This window comes from Pleurodeles waltl, chromosome 8 (assembly GCF_031143425.1).
Source record: "Pleurodeles waltl isolate 20211129_DDA chromosome 8, aPleWal1.hap1.20221129, whole genome shotgun sequence".
Classification (NCBI taxonomy): Eukaryota; Metazoa; Chordata; class Amphibia; order Caudata; family Salamandridae; genus Pleurodeles; species Pleurodeles waltl.
The window spans coordinates 328,769,563-328,788,083 of NC_090447.1; the positions used below are offsets into that span (position 1 = coordinate 328,769,563).

The 18,521-nt window shown below is 48.5% G+C and overlaps 1 protein-coding gene across 2 annotated transcripts in view; it reads right to left on the bottom strand.

Moving 5' to 3' along the window:
- The window catches only part of KDM6A (lysine demethylase 6A), a 709,557-nt gene that overhangs the window by 276,774 nt on the left and 414,262 nt on the right, over positions 1-18,521 (bottom strand). For both annotated transcript variants that reach the window (XM_069204190.1, XM_069204189.1), the window contains one exon: positions 17,579-17,784. In XM_069204190.1, the coding sequence (XP_069060291.1) occupies positions 17,579-17,784 (206 nt within the window). The remainder of the gene's footprint in view (positions 1-17,578; positions 17,785-18,521) is intronic.

Consider the following 18,521-nt stretch of genomic DNA (forward strand, 5'->3'; position numbering starts at 1 on the left):
AAAAACAGTCACCCACGCCCTCATGAGCAGCAGACTGGACTAAGGCAACGCCCTCAACGCAGGGACCACAGCCAAGCTTCAAAGAAAACTCCAGCGAATCCAGAACGCAGCCGCACGTCTCAACCTCAACCTCCCTCGCCACAAACACATATCTATCCACCTCAGATCCCTACACTGGCTGCCCATCAAAAAAAGTATCATTTTCAAAATCCTCATCCACGCTCACAAAGCCCTCCACGACACTGCACCGGCCTACCTCAACGAACGAGTAAACTTCCACATTCCAACTCAGCAGCTCCGCTCGGCCGACCTCGCCTGTGCTAGAGTCCCCTGCATCCAACGCACCACCTCTGGTGGCAGATCCTTCTCCCATCTCGCCGCCAAGACCTGGAACTCCCTTCCCACCAACCTACGCAAGACCCAGGACCTTCTAACCTTCAGAAAGCACCTAAAAACATTGCTTTTCGAACAGTAACCGCTCCCCCGCGACTTGAGACCCTACCGGGTGTGTAGTGCGCTTAAGAAATGATTTGATTGATTGATTGATTGATTGATTCACTACAGGTCACTGCACCAGGTCACTGTAAGTCACCCCTATGGTAGGCCCTCCTAGCCCAGAAGGCAGGATACAGGTACCAGTGAGGGAACCCCTGCATGAGCAGAGGTGCCCCTACAAACTCCAGCTCCATTTCACTGGACTTCGTAAGTGCCGGGAAGCCATTTTACCCATGTACTGGACACACCTGTGTCCAGCTACATAATGGTAACTCCAAACCTGGGCATGTTTGGTATCAAACATGTCGTAATCATACCCCAATACTGTTGCCAGTATTGGTAGTATGATTCCCTGCACTCTGGGGGCTCCTTAGAAGACCCCAAATATTGGTCCTACCAGTCAACTGGGTTTTTCCAGGCAGCCCACGCTGCTGTCACCCCTCAGACAGGTTTCTGCCCTCCTGCTGCTTGACCAGCTAAGGCAGAGGAAGGCAGAACAAATGATTTACTGTGGGACAGGAAGGCAACACCCTCTCCCTTTGGAAATAGGTGTTACATGACTTGGGAGGGGTAGCCTCCCCAAGCCACTGGTTTGGTTTGAAGGACACATTTGGTGCCCTCCTTGTATAAACCGGTTTGCACCAGTCTAGGGACCCCCGGTCCCTGCTCTAGCACGAAACTGGACAAAGGAAAGGGGAGTGACCACTCCCCTGTCATCTCCACCCTAAGGGTGATGCCCAGAGCTCCTCCAGGAGGCCACTTTATTCTGCCATCTTGAATCCAAGGTGGGCAGAGCCCCCAGGGAGCATCTGAATGGCCAGATCAGGTAGGTGACCTCCTGATATGTGATCACCCTGCTAGGTGGCCACTCCCCTTTCCTGGGCTATTTGGGGTCTCCCTCTTCGGTGGGTCCTCAGACTCGACGCAAGATTCTAGCAGGACTCGTCTGCATTGTTTACTTCATCTTCTGGCCACTGGGACTGCAACTGGACACTCCAGAAATCAACTATCTGCAACTTCAGCGAAGACTCCACTCTGCAACATTGTTTCTCCAGCTCCTTCCATCAACTGTCTTCGGCCTGCACGAGAAGTAAGAAGGAATCTCCCTTGGAGTGAAGGAGTCACTCACCTGAATCTGCAGGCACCAACTGCAACAACGACCGACTGCGTGGATCTGCTCTCCTCCGGAACTGCATGGATCCTGCATCACAGGGGGTGGTCTGGAGTGGTCCACCTGGTCTTCTCTACCAGCTGTTCAACTTGGGATACGGTAAGCCCTTGCATCTCCTTGCAGGGCTGTACCATTGTGCGCCACGACTCTTGCAGCTACCAAGGCTTGTTTGCTACTCCTCTAAAGGATCTTTAGGCTCCAGGTAGCAAGGACCCCAGTACTCCTCCTTGCACAGCACAGTCTGCTGTATGCTGGTCCAGTGAAGTGGGACTCCTCTTTAGGTGTGCAGAGTGGGCCTACATGCAACTCCTGTGCCTGCTGCCTGTGGGGGCTACCTCTTCTTGTGACTCTCTCAGCTGCTTAGGGTGACCCTGGATCCCCCCCTTCCTCGGGTCGAGTACCCCTGGACCTCACTGGTCCTCTTCAGCCTTGCAAACCTTCTTCCCAGTCTCTTGCATTTTGCCAAGGCCTGTTGGTGGTTTTCCAGCACCACTAATCAACTGCATCTCGACAACCAGCGTGGGACATCACTTGCATTACTTCTAGGACTTCTTTTCATTTCCTGTGCTGCACTGCTGACCTTCTTCGTCCACTGTCAACCTGGTCCTGCACCCACAGAAGGGGAGGGGTGAGGGGGGTAGTGGCTCCTGCCACAATCGGACACAACATCACAAACTGGACTTGGTCCCCTTCCTTTGCAGGTACTCTTCAGGATCCACCTTTGGGTTCTTCCAGTCTTGTCTGGGTCTTTCAAAATCCTGTTTTCCAAAGTCCTCCTGTTGGTTTAGGAGAAAAACAGATACTTACTTCTGCTCTCCTGGTCGCTGGGGGGAGGTCACTAGTACTCACATTTTGAGGATTCCAGGTCCTCCAGCTCCCTTCTACTGATTCCACTACCTTGGGTGGGTGTAGGAAGTTGGCTCTGTATATACTATTTCAAAGTAAGAAATAGTGTGCACAGAGTCCAAGGGTTCCCCTTAGAGGTAAGATAGTGGCAATAGTAGATAATTCTAATGCTCTATTTTGTGGTAGTGTGGTCGAGCAGTAGGCTTATCAGAGGGTAGTGTTAAGCATTTGTTGTACACACAGGCAATAAATGAGGAACACACACACTCAAAGACTTACTCCAGGCCAATAGGTTTTTATATTGAAAAATATATTTTCTTAGTTTATTTTAAGAACCACAGGTTCAAGATTTACATCAAATTTTTTAATGTAAGGTACTTCACTTAGATACTTTAGGAACTTTGAATGAAAACAATATCATGTACAGTCTTTATAAAAATGGCAATAAGCTATTTTCAAAGTGGACACTGTGCAAAAATCAACAGTTCCTGGGGGAGGTAAGTAAAGGTTAGATTATGAGGTAAGTAAAACACAAGTCTCAGTCCTGGGGCATAGGCAGTCCACCGTTTGGGGTTCAAGTCAACCCTAAAGTTACCACACCAGCAGCTCAGGGCCGGTCAGGAACTGAGGTCAAAGAGGTGCACAAAACACATAGGCGCCTATGGAGAACAGGGGTGCTCCGGTTCCAGTCTGCCAGCAGGTAAGTACCTGCGTCCTCGGGGGAAGACCAGGGGGGTTTTGTAGAGCACGGGGGGACCCAAGTAGGCACACAAAACACACCCTCAGCAGCAAAGGGGCGGCCAGGTGCGGTGTGCAAAGCAGGCGTCAGGTTTCAGGTAGGAAATAATGGAGGGACCCGGGGGTCACTCTAGCAGTGCAGGCAGGCAGGCACGGGGGCCTTCTCGGGACAGCCACCACCTGGGCAAGGCAGAGGGTCGCCTGGGGGTCACTCCTGCGAAGTTCGGTTCCTTCAGGTCCTGGGGGCTGTGGGTGCAGTGTTGGTTCCAGGCGTCGGGTCCCTTGTTACAGGCAGTCGCGGTCAGGGGGAGCCTATGGATTCTCTCTGCAGGCGTCGCTGTGGGGGATCAGGGGGGTTGTCTCTGGTTACTCACGGGCTTGCAGTCGCCGCGGAGTCCTCCCTGAGGTGTTGTTTTTCTGCAGGTCGAGCCGGGGGCATCAGGTGCAGAGTGTAGAGTCTCACGCTTCTGGCAGGAAATGTGAAGTCTTTGGAAGTCGCTTCTTTGTTGCAAAGAGGTAGCTGGTTTTGAACAGGACTGCTGTTCATGGGAGTTTCTTGGTCCTGTAGTCCAGGGCAGTCCTCTTGAGGCTTCAGAGGTCGCTGGTCCCTGTCGGATGCGTCGCTGGAGCAGGTTTTCGAAGTTGGAGACAGGCCGGTAGGGCTGGGGCCAAAGCAGTTGTTGTCTTCCTCCTTCTCTGCAGGCTTGTAGGTCAGCAGTCCTTTCTTCAGGTTGCAGAAATCTCCTTTCCTAGGTTCTGGGGTGCCCCTAAATACTCAATTTAGGGGTGTGTTTAGGTCTGGGAGGGCAGTAGCCAATGGCTACAAGTCCTTGAGGGTGGCTACACCCTCTTTGTGCCTCCTCCCTGAGGGGAGGGGGGGGCACATCCCTAATCCCATTGGGGGAATCCTCCAAACTCCAGATGGAGGATTTCTAAAGGCAGGGGTCACCTCAGCTCAGGACACCTTAGGGGCTGTCCTCACTGGTGGATGACTCCTCCTTGTTTTTCTCATTATCTCCGCTGGACTAGCCGCTAAACGTGGGGGCTGTGTCCAGGGGGCGGGCATCTCCACTAGTTGGAGTGCCTTGGGGCATTGTAACACGAAGCCTGAGCCTTTGAGGCTCACTGCTAGGTGTTACAGTTCCTGCAGGGGTGAAGTGTGAAGCACCGCCACCCAGAGCAGGCTTCATTTCTGGCATCAGAGGGCACAAAGGCCCTCACCCCAGGGGGTCAGAAACACGTCTCAGCAGCAGGCTGGCACAGACTAGTCAGTCCTGCACTGAAGGATTGGGTAAAATAAAGGGGGCATCTCTAAGATGCCCTCTGTGTGCATTTTGTAATAAATCCAACACTGGCATCAGTGTGGGTTTATTATTCTGAGAAGTTTGATACCAAACTTCCCAGTATTCAGTGTAGCCATTATGGAGCTGTGGAGTTCGTTTTTGACAAACTCCCAGACCATATACTTAATATGGCCACAACTGTACTTACAATAGACAGTGTAGGGGCATATTGCTCATGCAGCTATGCCCTCACCTGTGGTATAGTGCAGTCTGCCTTAGGGCTGTAAGGCCTGCTACAGAGGTGACTTACCTATGCCACAGGCAGTATCTTGTGTGCATGGCTTCCTGAGGGGGATGCCGTGTCGACTTTGCCTTTTTCTCCCCACCAACACACACAATCTGCAATGGCAGTGTGCATGTGTTAGGTGAGGGGTCCCTAAGGGTGGCACAACACATGCTGCAGCCCTCAGAGAACTTCCCTGGTCACAGGGCCCTTGGTACCACTGGTACCTTTTACAAGGGACTCATCTGTGTGCCAGGGGTGGGCCAATTGTGGAAACAATGGTACATTTTTAGTGAACGAACACTGGTGCTGGGGCCTGGTTAGCAGGGTCCCAGCACACTTCTCAGTAAAGTCAGCATCAGTATCAGCCAAAAAGTGGGGGGTAACCACAACAGGGAGCCATTTTCCTACAGTGGGGGACTGCCTTTCAAGTTTTTAGTATATGGTTTGGCCCTCCTCTAGGGCCTTGTTTACCTATACTTTTGCCAATGCTTATTGCTTTCTATGCTCTTTACTTATTGCTAATGTGTATATAATAGTGTGTTTACTTACCTTCAGTTGAGAGATTGCCTATTCAGTATTCTAGTGCTTGTGTTACTAAAATAAAGCACCATTATTTTTCTAACACTGTGTGGTTCTTTCTTGTGTGATAGTGCTGTTTGACTATAGTGGTATAGCAAAAACTTTGCATGCCTCCTAGATACATCTTGGCTGCTCATTCACAGCTACCGCTAGAGAGCTTTGGCTTCCAAGACACTGCCTACACTTCACTAATGGAGGATACCTGGACCCAGTATAAGGTGTTAACACCAAGGGCGCTCACCACACACCAAGCCACTTTCCTACTTTTTATTATCCATCCTGCCCGAGGTGACACCACCTGGATAACAGTTGCAGTAAAGCCTTGAGAAAATACTGTATCGGTTGGATGAATACAGCGGCACAACCGGGCTTTATTCTGTTGAGGGTGATGACAGATGCACTTTTATGGACAGGCGTTGCAGTTCCAAATTTGCCAAGCTCAGCAGAAACCGCAATGTTTATGAGGTTTACACAGTGCTGGATGCAGGGCAATCGCTAAACACCAGATTCCTCCATTTCTAATTCAAGTAGTGCTGGTAGATCCGGTGCTGGAGCTGGCTAGTCGACCATGAATTTCTTGAACAATTCAAAGTCCCCAAACAGTAGGACCTACAAAGAGGTGCAACCCAATGCCAGATTATGAGGACACCCCTGCTTAGTAGATGATTGTTCACAGTTTCACTTAAAGTGAGGACGTCTCAACATAAACAAGGGAAACTATGTTTACCTCACGCGATTTGGAGTTGTCAGGGTCATCTGACAACTGCACTACAGAGGCCTAGGCACCTGCCAATGCAGCAGAGTGAAGAAAATCCCAGCTATCGTAACAAAGTTTCAATTCTATTAAGGAAACGGAGGTGAGGATTACGCCTTTTCTTTCTTTTATGAACATCAGCCAATATTTAAACCTTCAACAGACTTCATTTCCCATAAAGTACAAGTTACATACCTTCAGTAACGATATATCTGGTAGAGACATATTCTAGCTGCAGATTCCTCACCTTTGAATTTTCCTCCAGGCGTCAGACTGGATCTGGAAATTTTATTTCGAGAAATACCCAGCACTTCGGTAGGTGGCGTCGGTTGACTCCGCAGGCGTCGTAGTCGCCGTGATGACGTTGGGAGTAGTACACAGGCACTGCTTCAACGCAGTGACCACAGTTTATTTTCAAGACTTTCCACGCCAAAGCGCAGCCGTGAAGGACACTGAAATTGGTGCACCAGAACAAAGGCCCTGAATTGGAAAGCCCTGTCCTTACAAATCAGTTCGCAAGCTGGTCGGTAAGGAATCTGCAACTAGAATATGTCTCGACCAGATATATTGTTACTGAAGGTAGGTAACTTGTACATCTGATAGAGACTTCTAGTTGTAGATACCTCACCTTAAAATAGATACCCAAGCAATGCCATCCCCAGAAGTGGGCTACGATGCAACATCATACTCAAAAGTCCTGCAGGACCGAACGACCAAAGTAGCCGTCCCGACAGACCTGACTGACCAGGCAGTAATGTTTAGTAAACGTGTGCAAGATGCCCACGTAGCGGCCTGGCAGATGATATGGACAGGAACTCTGCATGCTAACGCAGTGGAAGCTGCAGTTGCTCTGGTGGAATGAGAGCGCAAGCCCTCAGTGGATTGCTTCTTTGCCAAAGCGTAGCACATCTTGATGCACAGAAGTACCCCCATCAAGAGATTGTACGTTTTCGCACCGTCTTCCCTTTCTTCGCATCCACATATCCAACAAAGAGTTGATCGCCCACCTGGAAATTTATAGTATGATTGATATAGAATGCCAACGCTCTTTTTGGATCCAGGCGGTGGAGTCTCTCTTACTCATGAGAAGGATGTGGAGGTGCGTAAAAAGTAGGCAAAGTGATGGACTGGCATAAATGAAAAGGCGTAACGTCTTTGGGAAGGAAGGAAGCCTTAGAGCGTAACACCACTTTGTCAGGGTGCACAGACAAAAATCGGTGCTAAGGAGAAAGAGCCTGAAGCTCATTCACTCTGCGAGCAGAAGTGATGGCAACAAGAGAAACAGTTTTGAAACTAAGGAGCCGTAAGGGACAATGGTGCATTGGCTCAAAGGGAGTACACATTAAGCAAGTACAAGACTGAGGTCCCAGTGAGGCATGATAAACAGAGTGGGAGGAAACAAATGGGTGAGACCCTTAAGAAATCGACTAACAATAAGACACTTAAAGAGTGAAGGCTGATCAGGCAACCTAAGAAAGGCTGAAATAACCTTTAAGGGTACCCAAAGCAGAGCCTTGCTGGGCTAACAAGAGAATGAACAAAATAACCTGAGAAAAAGGACCAGAGAGGAGATCAACCGATTTTTTGGTGCACCATGCCACACATTTATGCCAACGACAGGCGTATATCAGTTTTGGTGGAGGGACACCTGGCTGCCAAGATAACATTGCAGACTTCGGGTGGAAGGTCAAAAGCCGCAAACTGCTGCCGCTCAATCTACACAAATGAAGGTGGAGATTGGACAGGTTCGGGAGGAGAACCGTCCCCTGCTGCTGACAAAAGAGCCTCCCGAAGGAGGAATGGTGGCCATGCTCAAAAGCTCTGGATACCATACTCTCCGTGCTGAGTCCGTAGCCACCAAGATGACTTGGGCCCGGTGGGTCCTGATCTTCTTGAGATCTCTGGACAGAAGTGGTATAGGCGGAGAGGCATAAAGGAGGCCAGAGTTCCACTTAAGACGAAAAGCGTCCAACATGCAAAACAGCTGACATTCCGCTTTCTCTGCAGAGACGAACAGATCTAACCAAGGCTCTCCTTACTGCTGAAAGAGACCTTGCGCCACCGCGAGATGAAGATGCCATCCGTGATCGCCTATACATCGACTGCTGAGTTTGTCTGCTCAGGTGCTCAGAGAGCCCTGATGTCCTGATGTGTCAGCCATGACTAGAGGCATATCGCCTCCTGACAGAGGGTCCAGGACCCTACCCCGCTCTGTTTATTGCAGTACCACATGGCGGTAGTGTTTTCTGTGAACACTTCCACTACTTTCCCTTTAAGAGAGGGAAGAAATGTTTTAAACGCAAGCCTGATCGCCTGGAGTTCCAGAAGATTGCTATGGAGCCCAGACTCTGCCGGAGACCAGAGGCCTCTGATCTCCGCCTCTCCCATGTGGCTGCCCCATTCCAGAAGTGACGCGTCAGTCACTAAGGATAGGTTTGGTTGTGGAAGGGAGAAGGATCTGCTGCTGACCCAACGCAGATACGAAAGCCACCACTGGAGGTCTTTTGCAGTCCCCTCCGAGATCTGGACCACGTTGGAGACTTCCCTGATGCTGTGCCCACTGGAACTTCAAGCTCACTGCAGAGCCCACATATGCCATCTGGCATGTGTCACTAGCAGGATGCAGGAGGCCATGAGGCCCAGCAGCCTCAGAGTCAGTCTCACCGAAAACCAAGATAGATGCTGAAAGATCTGAATCAGCCTGAATATCCTGAACTTGCTTTTCGGGAGGATAGGCCAGAAACTGCACCATGTCTAGAACAGCTCTGATCAAGGGGAGTGTCTGCGAGGGAGTCAGGTTTGACTTTGGCACGTTTATAATGAACCCCAGTGTGTGCAGGAGGTTCGCCATAGTCTGAAGGTGGGAGACAACCTTCTGGGTTGAGTCTGCCTTCAACAGCCAGTCGAGGTAGGGAAAGACAAACCCCAACCTGCGCAGATGAGCTGCAACCACCGCCATCACTTTCGTGAACACCTGAGGGGCACTGGTAAGGCCGTAGGGGAGTACGGTAAATAGAAAGTGCTCGTGACCTACCACCAATCGTAGGTAACGTCTGTGGTCAGGCAGGATGTGAATATGGAAGTAAGCATCCTGCAAGTCCAACACTACCATCTAGTCTTCTGGGTCCAAGGCAGACAGGACCTGAGCCAGGATGAGCATTTTGAAATTTTCCTTCTTGAGGAAAAGATTGAGGCCCGAAGGTCTAGGATAGGACTTAAGCCCTTGTCTTTTCTGGGCACCAGAAAGTAGTGAGAATAACAAACAACCTACTTCTGGCGCAGGGACCCTCTATGACTCCCTTGGCCAAGAGAGCTGCAACTTCGTGGCGGAGGAGTGCCAAATGATCCCCCGGTATAAAGTTGACTGATGGAGCCATGGCTAGTGGGGCAGATTCGAAGGGGAGGGAGTAGCCCCTTTGAATGATCTGCAAAACCCACCTGTCCGTAGTGATGGATTCCCAGTGGGGTAGGTGATGGCGAATCCTGCCGCCAACTGGACCAGAGTGAGGGGACGGACTGGGAGGGTTTGGAGGCTGCAGCAGGGGCAGGGGTGGAATGGGCAGATCTATGGTTTCCTGTCCCATGACCTTGTGGGATTCTGCGTCCCCGGCCACGCAGTGGCAGAACAGCATGGGTGGCATGGTGGCTCAGAAAGGGACACAACAGGGAGCCCCCTTTGTTGTGGCAAAAGGAAGACTGTTGGGGACAAGGGGCAGTGGAAAGGCCAAGGGACCGAGCCGAAGCATGGGAGTCCTTCAACCTCTCCGAAGCCAAGTCCGCCTTCTCTCCAAAAAGACGGGAGCCATCAAAGGGCTTATCCATTCGAGTCTGTTGGGCATCCCCTGAGAAACCAGATGTACGTAACCAGGCGTGGTGCTTCAAGGCCAAAGTCGTCACAACCGATCTACCTAGAGAGTCAGTCGTGTCCTGACCACATCTGCTAGTGAACTTTGCCGTATCTCTCCCATTGGTGACAGCTAAGGAGACAATAGTAGTGTCTCCTCTGGTATCTGCGGCAGAACTTGCATGACCATATGCAACAGAGAGTGGGTATAGCGACCCAAAAGGCATGCCGTATTCACTGACCGCAGCGCAAGGCTGGAGGAAGAAAACATCTTCCCAAATTGTTCCAGTCTTTTTGATTCCCTCTCTGGAGGTGCGGAAGGTAATTGTAGGAAGTTGGCTCTGTATGTGCTATTTCAAAGTAAGGAATAGCATGCACAGAGTCCAAGGGTTCCCCTTAGAGGTAAAATAGTGGTAAAAATAGATAATACTAATGCTCTATTTTGTGGTAGTGTGGTCGAGCAGTAGGCTTATCCAAGGAGTAGTGTTAAGCATTTGTTGTACATACACATAGACAATAAATGAGGTACACACACTCAGAGACAAATCCAGCCAATAGGTTTTTATATAGAAAAATATCTTTTCTTAGTTTATTTTAAGAACCACAGGTTCAAATTCTACATGTAATATCTCATTCGAAAGGTATTGCAGGTAAGTACTCTAGGAACTTCAAATCATCAAAATTGCATGTATACTTTTCAAGTTATTCACAAATAGCTGTTTTAAAAGTGGACACTTAGTGCAATTTTCACAGTTCCTGGGGGAGGTAAGTTTTTGTTAGTTTTACCAGGTAAGTACGACACTTACAGGGTTCAGTTCTTGGTCCAAGGTAGCCCACCGTTGGGGGTTCAGAGCAACCCCAAAGTCACCACACCAGCAGCTCAGGGCCGGTCAGGTGCAGAGTTCAAAGTGGTGCCCAAAACACATAGGCTAGAATGGAGAGAAGGGGGTGCCCCGGTTCCGGTCTGCTTGCAGGTAAGTACCCGCGTCTTCGGAGGGCAGACCAGGGGGGTTTTGTAGGGCACCGGGGGGGACACAAGCCCACACAGAAATTTCACCCTCAGCAGCGCGGGGGCGGCCGGGTGCAGTGTAGAAACAAGCGTCGGGTTTGTAATGGAAGTCAATGGGAGATCTAGGGATCTCTTTAGCGCTGCAGGCAGGCAAGGGGGGGGTTCCTCGGGGAAACCTCCACTTGGTCAAGGGAGAGGGACTCCTGGGGGTCACTCCTCCAGTGAAAGTCCGGTCCTTCAGGTCCTGGGGGCTGCGGGTGCAGGGTCTCTCCCAGGTGTCGGGACTTAGGATTCAAAGAGTCGCGGTCAGGGGAAGCCTCGGGATTCCCTCTGCAGGCGGCGCTGTGGGGGCTCAGGGGGGACAGGTTTTTGTACTCACAGTCTTAGAGTAGTCCTGGGGTCCCTCCTGAGGTGTTGGATCACCACCAGCCGAGTCGGGGTCGCCGGGTGCAGTGTTGCAAGTCTCACGCTTCTTGCGGGGAGCTTGCAGGGTTCTTTAAAGCTGCTGGAAACAAAGTTGCAGCTTTTCTTGGAGCAGGTCCGCTGTCCTCGGGAGTTTCTGGTCTTTTCGAAGCAGGGGCAGTCCTCAGAGGATGTCGAGGTCGCTGGTCCCTTTGGAAGGCGTCGCTGGAGCAGGATCTTTGGAAGGCAGGAGACAGGCCGGTGAGTTTCTGGAGCCAAGGCAGTTGTCGTCTTCTGGTCTTCCTCTGCAGGGGTTTTTCAGCTAGGCAGTCCTTCTTCTTGTAGTTGCAGGAATCTAATTTTCTAGGGTTCAGGGTAGCCCTTAAATACTAAATTTAAGGGCGTGTTTAGGTCTGGGGGGTTAGTAGCCAATGGCTACTAGCCCTGAGGGTGGGTACACCCTCTTTGTGCCTCCTCCCAAGGGGAGGGGGTCACAATCCTAACCCTATTGGGGGAATCCTCCATCTGCAAGATGGAGGATTTCTAAAAGTTGGAGTCACTTCAGCTCAGGACACCTTAGGGGCTGTCCTGACTGGCCAGTGACTCCTCCTTGTTGCTTTCTTTGTTCCCTCCAGCCTTGCCGCCAAAAGTGGGGGCCGTGGCCGGAGGGGGCGGGCAACTCCACTAAGCTGGAGTGCCCTGCTGGGCTGTGACAAAGGGGTGAGCCTTTGAGGCTCACCGCCAGGTGTCACAGCTCCTGCCTGGGGGAGGTGTTAGCATCTCCACCCAGTGCAGGCTTTGTTACTGGCCTCAGAGTGACAAAGGCACTCTCCCCATGGGGCCAGCAACATGTCTCTGGTGTGGCAGGCTGCTGGAACTAGTCAGCCTACACAGACAGTCGGTTAAGTTTCAGGGGGCACCTCTAAGGTGCCCTCTGGGGTGTATTTTACAATAAAATGTACACTGGCATCAGTGTGCATTTATTGTGCTGAGAAGTTTGATACCAAACTTCCCTGTTTTCAGTGTAGCCATTATGGTGCTGTGGAGTTCGTGTTTGACAAACTCCCAGACCATATACTCTTATGGCTACCCTGCACTTACAATGTCTAAGGTTTTGTTTAGACACTGTAGGGGTACCATGCTCATGCACTGGTACCCTCACCTATGGTATAGTGCACCCTGCCTTAGGGCTGTAAGGCCTGCTAGAGGGGTGTCTTACCTATACTGCATAGGCAGTGAGAGGCTGGCATGGCACCCTGAGGGGAGTGCCATGTCGACTTACTCGTTTTGTCCTCACTAGCACACACAAGCTGGCAAGCAGTGTGTCTGTGCTGAGTGAGAGGTCTCCAGGGTGGCATAAGACATGCTGCAGCCCTTAGAGACCTTCCTTGGCATCAGGGCCCTTGGTACTAGAAGTACCAGTTACAAGGGACTTATCTGGCTGCCAGGGTCTGCCAATTGTGGATACAAAAGTACAGGTTAGGGAAAGAACACTGGTGCTGGGGCCTGGTTAGCAGGCCTCAGCACACTTTCAATTGTAAACATAGCATCAGCAAAGGCAAAAAGTCAGGGGGCAACCATGCCAAGGAGGCATTTCCTTACAGTAATGCACCTGAGGATGCCTGAATGACAAGGCTCTCAGGTGTGGGGTATTGGCGCAGAAATGTAGGGTCGTTCGGGGCAGGCTGATGGCGGCGTGCGATAGTCCTGTTCACAGGAGCCCCCGTGTTGGGTCTGGACCAAGTACCCAAAAGGACATCAGTGAGGGCTTCATTGAATGGAAGAAGAGGCTTAGATGTGGAAGCCCCTGGTGGAAGCACCTTTGTCAGGAGATTAGACCTGACCAGAACAGTATGCAGCTCAAGGCCGTGGACCTCAGCCGCTCTACTGACCACCATGGAAGAAGTTGCTCCCTCCGCTGTAGCCATGTGAGGAGACAGCATGCCAGCGCCTGGAGAGGTATCCAGACCACAGGCCTCGCCCAAATCCTGTACCCAGTCCAAGTTAGGGTCATCCTGGTATTCATAAGTGCCCAGGGACCCTTTCAACCCTTTCCTGAATTCGAACCCATAAGAATAAGGGTAAGAATCTAACCTGGGGTGAATAGGACCCATCGAAGACAGAGGTGCCAGTCTGACTCCGAGTCGTATGTGATCAGGATGACATCGATGGTGGGCACCACCGATATCGGGAGTGTCGACAATCGAACTGGCGCCGGGGAAGGTCTCAATGGTACGACCGGCGTAAGTGCGGATCCGAGAGCAGATCTGGGGGGGGGATTTCGGTGGCTGGAACCCGAGGCGCGGAACCCAAAGGCCACCCAACCGAACCCCTTGGGCCCGAAGGCGCCATAGCAGGGTTGGGCTGCCAAAAAATGAGGCGCATGGCCTCATAAAACTCCATTAATTGGGCAGGGGTCGTCCCAGCTACTGGAAACTCAGGGAGGCACAGAGCGGACCCAGAAGCACTTTCCTAAGACAGAGGCCTTGAGCGTTGACGCTCCTCTCAAATTGCATCAGCCAAGCGACGAGACGAAGTCAAAGGGTGATGGGATCTCTTTGACATCTTCTTACCTTGGCCCAAAGACTCTGAAGAAGACGAGTGGTGGTGGCTCAGCGACTGGCAAGGGCAGTTGCTCTTCTCCAGGGGATGTCAAAGTCCTCTTCTACCACAGGCGACAGCAGCTAAAACGCAACCAAAGATTTGGCTCCTGGTAAACTATCAGCCCAGTGATGGCACATTGGACTTCCTCAGTGTCCAAATTTAAATACCCCAAAGATCCAGTACTTGCCACAGCTAGGAAGCATGAGACATGAGCTAACACGCAGCCTTTTTCAAAATGCATGAAGTGAACCTTAGAACTTGCCTTTGCTACCAGGAGGCGACCTAAGGGCTTTGTCGTTATTTTTTGGTTATCAACATAAATGCTGCCATGCATTCACACATATGCTCAGCAGCCATGCTGTCATAGAGCTTCTCTTGGTGAAACTCAATTACAATAAGGCTGTCGTGTAATAACATACAAATAAGGCACCCATCCTGTGACAGTTTGTAAAACAAACTTCATTACAAGATGTCTGACATGAATGTATGGTGGCCATCTTTACCTTGAGTTTATTACACATCCAAAGCCAATATATGAGTGAGCTGGTATGCCAACAGATAGTGTATGGGGGAGAGGTTCCAGCGATATGGGTTATGCGGGCCACAAGATGCATTGGAATAGTGAGTACGAGGGTGGGGTAAATTAGTCACAGCATCACAGTGGAGAGCTTACAAAAGGGGACTAACAAAAAGCCCCAAGTAAACTTCCATGAAATGCCAGGTCTTTAAGGATAGCTCACTCAGGCAATGATAACTTTTAAACAAATTCCACCAGCCAACACCTGAAGAAGCTTGACAAAGCCCATTCTTACGTGATGTCTGTATATGTGTGTGTGTATGTGTATCGGTCAGACACAAAAGGAGACAGGAGGAATGCTTTAAGATAGTCTACCCACTGGAAATCACTAAGGGAGCATGTCACTCCATTGCTGAGTGTCAGATTACCCTAACAAGGCTGGAAAACAGTCTAGGGGTGTGTTCCTCTTTGGAGGGGGCTTTGACTGGAAGTTTGGGAAGGGATGGTCCGATGAGAAGCAGGGTTAAAACTGATTTGCATAAGGTGGGACTCTGTAAAGTGGTGGAATGGGTGAAAAACAAAGAGGGACTGCCAGTAGTTTAAACTATTTGTAAGCATCCACATTTCTCTTATACCTACTCAGTCCCATTTTCAGGAAAATTAAGTGAAGTCCTGTGCAAACTGAAAAAAATGCAACCTTCAGCAAAACCATTATATTATGTATTCACTCACACACACTGTCTCAAAGGATAAAGGAAAAGAAATCTGAAGATGGAGGCAATGCACATGGGCCTTGTGGGGTTACACTCAAATTCATGGATGCGGCCTGTGGTAGAAGCCCCAAAGTCGAAAAATACACAATTGAATCAAGAATAGGTTCAGGCAGCAAAACAATTCACAGAACATACAGGCCACCTACATGATAGCTGGCAAAGAGCCAGACATGAGAGACTTGATTATTATTGACAATGGTAAGGTGGTAGGCAGTCAACCTGCAGAATCAACCTGAGTCCTCTACCAATCACCTCAATCTGCCATCAGGGAGAATAGCCACCTTTGCTCAAATTAGGGGTACAATTTCTAAGCGCAGCCTAGCTCTGCGCCTAAACAGCAAAGGAATTAAATTAAGTATCTGCAGAGCACTCAAGGATAGTCAAGTTCAGTGGAGAAAAATACTGAGCAGGCTTGATAAAACTTACAAGGCAAAGTGGCAGTTTTTCTAATCCAAGCATGCACTCCTTCGAACCCCGCTGCTGACAACCGGGTGGGTCAAAACCAGACCCACTTTAAAATGAATTTAATCTAGATGGCATCACTCTTCTACAAGTTTCTGAGGTATCCTGGACACTTAACATCTGACTAGAAATCTCCTCAATTTGTTTTGTAAAGCCTTAAAAGACAAAGATTCTTAGATGGAACAAACTGTATATAGCATAAGAAAGAAAGGGATAACAGTGGTATATTTTGGGCCAGCACGATGTAAATCATGTCTCTAAGAAAAGTATTATGAAATCATCAGGGTAACTGGATAGCTTAACATGGTGGTTATATTAAGTCGCTATATGCTGTGATGTAAGAAAGGCACTTGTGGGACATTTCCACATTGCACAATGAATTTTAGGCTTGGTAAAGAAGTTTTATATTAAGCACCACTTAACAGATGAAGAATCTACCTATTTATAACTCTGGTGTTTTGGAAATTTCTAAGGATGTAAACGAAGTTCATCTTGTTTACCTTGCACATTATGCTATTAATCTTTTTTCCTCTAAGAATGGTGTTTACAATAAGGCAATGCCTGCTGAAGTGTTGATTAATGTATCTGGTTTATATTTGTCCTTTTTTACTATTTAATGTTATGGTTTTAATTAACTAAATAACGTTTACCTTATCTGTATGGAACACGGTTATAGTGCAGGAGGTAAATGCACTTTAAGTGCAGATCATCAGTATCGATTCCTGAAGGTCACAGGTTTTTGCAGGATCTAAAGAGTGACTTTTTTTGGGCTCAAGAGGCGTTTAAGCCATTGCCACAAAAAGGTAGTGGTAAATACCTGGCAATATCAAGCCTCTCCCTGAAACTGCTCCTAAGAATCTTTTTGAGAAGCCAAGTGGTCTGGAGGAGGTATTGCAAGCAAAAATGTAGAAACAATCTCTTCTCCCTTTCAGAGAAGTTGCTTGAAAGCAGTCACAGTTAACATGAACAAGTACAAAATAGCTACTGAAAATGGTTTTAGAGCAGGACTCAGTAAGTATACCCTTTACATGGCATGCAGAATTGCAAGTCAATCTACGTGCTTTCATGAATGCAGTCTTTTTCAGTATTAAGCCTTTCACACTGACTCATGAGCAGACCAATCTAACAGTCAAAAACAAGACAGCCCACAAATCTTTAACAATGCTGCTTAGAAGGGTGAGAGAATTGTGCTGCTAGAGTACAGGTGTTAGGTCACTACACTGCCAACTCACTTCACCGCCCTAGTCACTCATATGGCAGCCTTTACGGTCCAAGTAATGCTCTATGAGCTCAGAACAACTGTATGTTTGTCCCATCTTCATTTGATTAAGGTTGCAAGACTTGAGAAAGCCAGAGCTGGTGGCCACACATTATCCTACGAAAGATCAAAAACAATCTTTTCTTTAATACCAAACAATCAATATTTCTCTAGCTTAGCTTTAACATCCACATTGTTATTCCTTGATCTACACTTTCAACCTGTAATCAGTAACATCAATATGTTTATTTTATCTGTTACAGCACTGAGAAGGCACTATGGAAATGATACGTTCCACGAAAGCATCAATAACCTTTGTAAATCAATTAAGAGACGGTCCGAGGCAGCTTTTGATTTCATTTAATGGGTTTCATGGATGCCTTCCCACACTTGCAGTGATTCAATACTATTTCCATAGGAAAAAGAAACCGCTTCACTAGCGCAACACCAGAATAGAAAGCATAAACAAAATAGTAAACAAAGTGAAATAAATTAATTTAATGCAAAACAAAGCAGACACAATAGCAAAGTATTAAGAGTAACTCATGCAGACAAACCTTCAATGACTCCTGGAATGAAGAGGCCTGGTACTGTGCATAGTTCGATATAGATGTATGAGAGCGACTACTTTCACAACGCCAGATTTTCTTTGATCCAGTGGAGTCCCAATTTTCATCTGAAGGTTGTAGTAACTGTGTTCTCACTTCTACGATGTTTTCATTATTTGCTTCCACTAATGTTTTTGTAGAGAAGAGTCCTAGATCTGAGATGAGAAATAGCCTGCCTTATTATGAATCAAACACAGAATCCTGAGTAATGAAGTTACTTAGTATTTTATCTGAGGTTTCAAACACTGATGGAATCCAATTTGGACAGTCAACCAGAAGTTATGTAAACCTGAAGTAAACATCAAAATGGAGCAGCCAGAGTGAATGTAGTGTTCACTACGTGTTAGATACATTAAGAGCCTATATTCAATTATTAGGCACAGTATTGATTAGTTTATCCTAAAAATGTTTCAATCAGATTCAGCGTAAAGGCATGAAAAAAAAGACATGACAAAATTAGTGAGTAAGAAAACAAGTTACTTACTTGTAACTACAGTTTTCCAGTATTGGTATCTTTCATAAATTCACATGCTTGAATCATCCCAGTCGTCAAAGTGGGAGTCCCACGGTACATAAAATAGCAATAATTAACAAATATTTTTTTTCTTCCTATAGGCTATAATGGAAATACCAGCCACTCATATAGCCTATCCAAGTCCTTTTGTGAAAGGGACCCAACCTGCCTGCTGGCCAGTCAGGCACCAGCACCCTCTAGAACACTCTCCAGAGAAGCGCTCCTTACCTCAGATTTTCCAGCACGAGTGTGAAAAGATTATAACCTGAGAGGAAATTGCGAGCGTCTAAGGGGAGGAGGGTGGGTCGCATGTGAATTTCTGAAAGATACCAATACTGGATAACTGTAGTTACAGGTAAGTAACTTGTTTTCTTATCC